General features: G+C 42.7%; 1 protein-coding gene across 2 annotated transcripts in view; it reads left to right on the plus strand.

Annotated features, from left to right (window-relative positions):
• Nucleotides 1-2,904: 2,904 nt before the first annotated feature.
• The window catches only part of LTN1 (listerin E3 ubiquitin protein ligase 1), a 65,025-nt gene continuing 60,559 nt past the window's right edge, over nt 2,905-7,370 (plus strand). Inside the window, exon 1 of one of the 2 annotated variants that reach the window (XM_008064467.2) lies at nt 2,905-3,102. In XM_008064467.2, the coding sequence (XP_008062658.1) occupies nt 3,061-3,102 (42 nt within the window). In that variant the 5' untranslated portion in view covers nt 2,905-3,060. The remainder of the gene's footprint in view (nt 3,103-7,370) is intronic. The other variant, XM_021715752.1, reaches the window with a different exon arrangement.

The raw sequence follows: 7,370 nt of genomic DNA on the forward strand, positions 1-7,370 counted from the left end.
AAAAAAAAAAAATGCAAATGCTTGTTGCAGCTCTCTTCACAATAGCAAAAACATGGAACCAACCATGCTGTCCATGGAAGGGAAATGTGGTACATATACACAATAGAATATTATGTAGGCATAGGCATAAAGAAGGACAAACATATGGACTTCACAGCATTTGTAATTGATACACCTGAGGCTAATAATACAGATGTATTAAGTAGGGGGACTTCTAAGGGGGTTAAGGGATGGATGCCTGTTGGGGGTCAACAGCCTCCTAGTTCAGGGGTTGGAGCTAGACTGGAGTGGTAAAATGCTCAAAAAAAGCCTGTGAAGAAGACTTCCGAGATAATAAAGAGGATTATGCCATATCGGAGAGCTTTTTGTACAATTGATGTATGGTGACCTTAAAAAGTACCTTCTCGAATAATATCGCATCATCATTGATATATAGTAAGTGTATTAGTAATAAGGCCTAGGGCTAGGAGTATAAAGGAGTTGAAGTGGGATCATATAACAAGACCTGATGTTATGAGAAAAACTGAGAGGGCTCTAGTTAGTGGTCAGGGGCTGGGGTTTACTATATGATAGGCATGTGTCTGGTGGGTCATTATGTGTTGTCGTGTAAATAAATGGATTTAGAATCTATCATACTCTATGATCTATCACAGAAACAAAGAACAGAGTACCATATGTTTTCACTCATAAGCTGACTTTGAACAATTATCATAATTTTATAAGAAAGGAATTGGCAGTAGTGGGAAATTGCCAGGGGAGGGGGTTGGGATTGGCAGCTGAGGGAAACTGCCAGGTGCGGGAGGGGCACAACTTATCCACAAGGGTACCTGCATAATGAACATTTGTATATCTAACCCTGAATTGTACCCCCACATTTTTAAAATAAAAAAATTTTAAAAATGCAAATGCGATCATACTGTGCATTTCACTCGATCTGCTTTTTATTTAGGAACATGTCTTAGAATTTTTTCTACATATGTACAGATAAACTTCATTCTTTTAAACTGCTAATAGTCTACAGAATACATATAATTTATTTAGCCATTCCCCAATGAATAGACATAGGTTGCTTAGTTATTTTCCTATTACAATATTTTCGGTGAACATCCTATGTTTGTGTGTATTTTTCAAACAGGACCCAGTCAGAAAAACAAAAATCACATTAGTTATTGAAAGAGAAAGATTTGGCCGGGCTCGGTGGCTCAGCCTGTAATCCCAGCACTTTGGGAGGCCGAGGCGAGAGGATTGCCTGAGTCCACAGGTTCGAGACCCGCCCAGGCAACTTGGTGAGACCTCGTCTCTACAGTAAAATAAAAAATTAGCCAGGCGTGGTAGTGTGCGCCTGTAGTTCCAGCTACTTAGAAGGCTGAGGTGGAAGGATCGCCGGAGCCCAGCAGGTCGAGGCTGCGGTGGCTGGGAGCGTGCCACTGCACTCCAGTCTGGGCGACAGAGTGAGACTCCAACTCAAAAAGAAAAAAAAAAAAGAAAGAAAGAAAGAGAAAGATTTAATATGGAATACTGGTCTAAGGAATAACAAAAGGTAACACAGGTAACCACTGCCATGTAGCAGCTACCATCCCTAGAGCTAAGGAAGGAAGGAACAAGAGATTGGTGTCATCAGAACCTAGAAGCTTGGAGGAAGGCCTTGAACAGCTCAGTTCAGGCCTATAAAGAGAGGGAGATGTCTGGGTCTTGCTGGTCCTCTGGACCACAAAGAAGGGATCTCATGGCATTGAGATTTCTGAGGAGAAGGCAATATTGGCTATCTTAAGAGTTCAGGGGAGGAGCCCCCTGAAGCCAGGTCTCAGACCTCTGAGGACAGTACTGCCGGGCTGCTGTTGGTACCTCTGAGGAGTACAAAAAAGACGGTGACTAAAACCAACACTGGTTAAAGCAATTGCTTCTGCCAGGGTAAAGGTCTGCTGTTGGAATGATGTTAATAGAATGGATCAAGTCCCTTCTTTCTTCCTCTGTCTAGTTTCCCCGGTTGGTGGAACCTAACAGAAAACCAGCTGAATGAAGGAGAAATAGCGTGTAGAGCTCCTGTATCATGGAGTATAAAAGGGTAACTGTGTGGACATGAAAGATAATAACAAGATCGCATGTGCTTATGTTTCTGTAGTGCGACTCTGAGAAGCAAAATCACTAAGTTACAGGATCTGTACATCTCGAATTTAAATAAAAACTGCCACATTTCCCCTATTTTCCCAAAACTGTACATAATACTTCTGATATGGAAAAAAAGGAGGGGCTTTAGTGAGAATATTGCCTACAGTAGTACTCAAATTTTAACAAGACGGGAATATTGACAAAATGCAGAATCTGACTCACTAGTTCCGAAGTGGTCCTGAGAGTCTGCCTTTCTTTTTTTATTTTATTTTTTTTGAGTTGGAGTCTCACTCTGTCGCCCAGACTGGAGTGCAGTGGCCGCTCCCGGCCACCGCAGCCTCGACCTGCTGGGCTCCGGCGATCCTTCCGCCTCAGCCTTCCAAGTAGCTGGAACTACAGGCATGCGCTACCACGCCCGGCTGATTTTTTGATTTATTGTAGAGATGAGGTCTCGCTGCCCAGGCGGGAGTCGGCCTTTCTAACAAATACCCAGGTGATGCTGCTGCTTACATCACTTGAGAAGTCTAACATTCTCCTACCTTCCCACCGCCACCACCACCGCACTCTGTCGCTAACCTGGTGTGAAATTGCCTCTCTCATGGCTCTCATCAACTTCCTATCCGCAAAAAAAAGAATAAAAATTCAACTTCTGAATGCACGGAAGCCAGCATAGGGCGCCACGGATCTAATGCTTGGCTTCCTATTGGCTATATATGACGTCACTCACATAGGCATGGCTTTAATCGTGACGTTTCCGGCGGCGAGTGGTCAGGAACGCCTCGAGAGGCGGGAGCGGAAGTGGAGCAGCGAGAGGGCCGGGTGGTTGGCGGAGAGGGGAGGCCGGGGGAAGTTATTACAGGCAACGCTCTTCCGGCGCAAGGGGCCGGAAGTTGTGGCCCGACCGTGTCAGCCTGGGGGCTGCAGACTGAGAGTGCAGCTGCAACAGCGACCATGGGCGGGAAGAACAAGCAGCGGACTAAGGGGAATCTGAGGGTGAGTGAGAGGTGACCCGGCTGACCCAGGAGCCTCACCTCGCAGCGGTTGGCTCCGCCCGGCGCGTGGCTGGAGAGTGTGTGGAGCGCGGCCGTGGGGAGGCGTGTGTTTGCGTATAGAGTGTGACCTCTCTGTTGTGTGTGCGTCCCTGAGGACGAATTGGGTTATCGCTGAGCAGATTGAGGAATTGTGAGAGAAGTTCCATGTCAGAGCTGCACCATCTGAGCACACGTCCGCTGTATTCATTAAGAAATGATTCATTGTCAGTTTCAGCCGGAAGGTTACCTGCCGAGTTGGCGGGGTTGAGGGGTGGGGGGTAGGGAGGGCGGCGCTAGGAACTAGGAGAGTTGGATGAGAGGAAGTTAAAGTGAGCCCAGGTTGCAGGTTACCTCGGATCGTTTTAGTCTTCTGCTCAAAAATCTACAGGGACTCCCTACATCCCTCCGGGTGAAGGCCAAAGCTCGTAGTATGGTATATTTGGTTTCTGGTCTGATACCCCTTTACATCTTCAGTCCCATCTTAAACTTCTTGCTCTTGGCTTGCTCCTTTCAGACACATGGACCTCTTCACCGTTCCTTGATCTTACCTGGCAGGGTCCCAACGCTCTTCTGTTACCTGGCTCCAAATTTTGCTCTGGACTCCTCAGTGAGGTCGCTCATGATCGCTTTATTTACATTGTAACCTTTACTCACTCCTTATTCTCCTTTTTCTACTTTATTTTACTCCATTGCATTTACTGTCTTGCTTCACTAAGATGTATTTTGAAGGCAGATGTTTTTATCTGCTGCTGTTAACCTCAGAGCCTAGAACAGGAGCTGGCCTATAGTAGAAGCTCACTAAATACTTGTTTAAAGAAGACCTTACGGTGGATTCATATAGACCTACAGGATTAATTATGTTATTATGGTATTTTTTATGGTATTAGATTTGTTATAGCGCGGTCCAATTTTATGTTTCTGATCTAGTTCATTCTAGTGATTTCGGTACCACATTTTCTTAGATCTGTCGCTTAATCTGTTTTGGAAACTAATAACACCACCAATTGCAGTAACTTAATGCGTAACTACTGTGCTAAGCACTTTACTTACATTCTTATTTAATTTTTTTATCTTCTTAACGTTTTATTTTTGAAAAGTTTGCTGTATGAGGAAAAGTTGCAAGAACATTAGAGTTACATCCCATATATTCTTTACCTTTCTTCACCAATTGTTAACATTTGGTCATATTTGCTTTTCTCTCTCTTACTTTATGTGTTTTCCTGAACTGTATAAAAGTTAGGTGCAGAAGTCAGGACTCTTAACTCCTAAATACTTCATGTATTTTCTAAAAACAATGCCATTCTTCTACATAATTATAAGCAATTATAGCATGCAGAAACTTTAACCTTGATGTGATAGTATAATCTAATATACAGCCTTGTATTTAGATTTCTGTAGTCTTCTCAGAAATATTCTATATGACTTTTTTTTTTTTAAGATATACCATCTTAAAAAGTTCTGAGATCCAATCAGGGGTCACTCATTCCATTTAGTTTTCATTTAGAGTCCTTTAACCTAGGAAGTTGTCCAATGCTTTTTTGGGGTGGGGGCAGGATGGGGAGATGAGTCTCTTCTATAACACAGACAATTTGGAAGACTCTGGATCAATTGTTTTGCTTAATTTAGATTTGTCTAATTTTTTCCTTATGATTTGATTCAGGTTAAACAGTTTTTTGGAAGGAATGCTTCATAGATGATAGTTCTTTCTCAATGCATAACGCCAGAGGCACCTGATACCTGTGTTTATTACCATTATTGGTAGTATTAATCACTTGGCTAAGGTGTTATCTATTGTAAAGTTATCTTTTTCCATTGGCTAATGACAAATAATATACCAGTCTAAGACTGGGAATGTCCTGCTCTCCCATAAACTTTTGCTTAATGGTTTGAGCACTCTTTGATGATTCTTACTGGAATTAGTTATTATGGTGGTTTAAAAACTTTTTTTTTTTAGTTGGAATCTCAGTCTGTCGCCCAGACTGGAGTGCAGTGGCATGCTCTCGGCCACCGCAGCCTCGACCTGCTAGGCTCGGATGATCCTTCTGCCTTAGCCTTCCAAGTAGCTGGAACTACAGGCGCGTGCTACCATGCCTGGCTAATTTTTGATTTATTGTAGAGACAAGGTCTTGCCAAGTTTCCCGAGCTGGTCTCGAACCCACGGGCTCGGCAATCCACTTGCCTCAGCCTCCCAAAGTGCTGGGATTATAGGCTGAGCCAGCGAACCTGGCCAAAAATTTATTTTTAATCTTGATAACAACTCAAGTAATAAATTAGTTATTCTTATCTTATTTTGAAGATGATGGAACTAAGGTTTAGGGAAGTTAATTTGCCCAAGCTCATGTAGTCAGGAAGTTGCAGAGTTGGAATTTGAGCTTTTTTTTTTTTTGAGTTTGAGTCTCACTCTTGCCCAGGCTGGAGTTCAGTGGCACACTCAACGGCCACCGCAGCCTCAACCTGCTGGGTTCAGGTGATCCTTCTGCCTCAGCCTTCCAAGTAACTGGAACTACAGGTGTGTGCTACCACGCCCAGCTACTTTTTTGATTTATTGTAAAGATGAGGTTTCACCAAATTGCCTAGTCTGGTCTCGAACCCCTGGATTCAGGCAATCCTCTTGCCTCAGTCTCCCAAAGTGCTGGGATTAAGGCTTGAGCCACCGTGCCCAACTGGGATTTGAACTCCTAAGAGGCAGTTATTCATTCAACAGAAGATTTTAATACTGGATGTCAAATGTTCAAAGATGGTAGACAAATGTTTGCTGTTCTTGAACTATCTGATGATAGAAATTGATATGTAAGCAAATAGTATATTAAGGACGTATGATGTAGGTATGAGCAGAAAGAGTGCAGAACAGAAGAGAGTGGGAATTCACCTGGAAGGCAAGTATTGTAAACATGAGTGTTTTGAAGGATGAGTAAGAGTTTTTCAGGCAGTGAAAAGGAAGGAAGTGTTTTTAGGTTAAGAGAAAACATTATACAAAGATCAAATTGTGAAAGGGTATAACATTCAGAAAACCTTAAATTCAATTTGGTTCTGAAGCATGAATAATGGCAGCATAATTGGGAGAGGAAAGGGTGAAGTGGGACAAGGGAAGGAAAGAGTGGCAGGATAGAAGCCTGGGAAAAGTTGAGGTTAGGTGATGAACATTGTGTCTTTCTCAGAGTGGTCTTTAAACTGAAGACTCAGGATTGCCACCTCAAATATCTCCTGAAGCCAAGCATAGAAGAGTGTAGACAGAAGTAGGCATAGTATGATTAAAATTAAATGCCAGAAATAGAATGTGTTCTTAATTTTTATTGAATTATGGGTGTAAGTATGTAACATACAAAGATCATAACAGTAACTATACTTCAATTTTTTTTTGTAGATTAGAAAATATAATTTGTTTAGAAAGTAAATTAGAGAAAAAGAAGACGCACCTCCCCACAGTAGAAGAGGGGGCCAAAGCTTAAGAAAACATGGCCTGGCCATAGCTCACAGAGCACATGGCCACACCATAGTTCAGCAAGGCAATGGTTTTTTGGTTTGTTTTTGTTTTGTGCTTGTTGTTGTTGTTGTTTTCTTTTTTTGAGTTGGAGTCTCACTCTGTCGCCCAGGCTGGAGTGCAGTGGCACCCTCACAGCCATCATAGCCTCGATCTGCTCGGCTCAGGTGATCCTTCAGCCTCAGCCTTCCAGGTAGCTGGAATTACAGGCCTGGACCACACTCCCATCTAATTTTTTGGTTTATTGTAGAGGCAAGCTCTTCCCAAATTGCCTGTTCTGGTCTCGAGCTCTTGGGCTTAGGCCTTCCTGTCATCTCCACCTCCCAAAGTGTTGGGATTACAGGCGTGATCCACCGTACCTGGCAACTATATTTTAAATTCATAGTAGACATTGAATAAAAGATACAATTATTGCACTTAAAAATAATCTGTTGTTTTAAAATTGGAAATGGAAATTTGTTACTTTTTCTACTGCTTCTAGTTACGACTGTCAGCTCTGGTTTTTCAGGTTAGTTTGGAATTCAACCTCGATTCCTTTAGCTCTTGGCAATAATTTTTTATAATTCTGATTTGTAATAAAAACTTTATAAATGAACTAGTAGCTTAAAAATAGGAAACTTTAACCGGGCTCGGTGGCTCAACCTGTAATCCTGTGTTTTGGGAGGCTGAGGTGAGTGGATTGCCTGAGTCCGAGGGTTTGAGACCCGCCTGGGCAACTTGGCGAGACCTCATCTCTACAATAAATCAAA

The sequence above is a fragment of the Carlito syrichta genome, unplaced genomic scaffold (genome assembly GCF_000164805.1).
Source record: "Carlito syrichta isolate Samal-C Ts95f unplaced genomic scaffold, Tarsius_syrichta-2.0.1 Scaffold307345, whole genome shotgun sequence".
Classification (NCBI taxonomy): domain Eukaryota; kingdom Metazoa; phylum Chordata; class Mammalia; order Primates; family Tarsiidae; genus Carlito; species Carlito syrichta.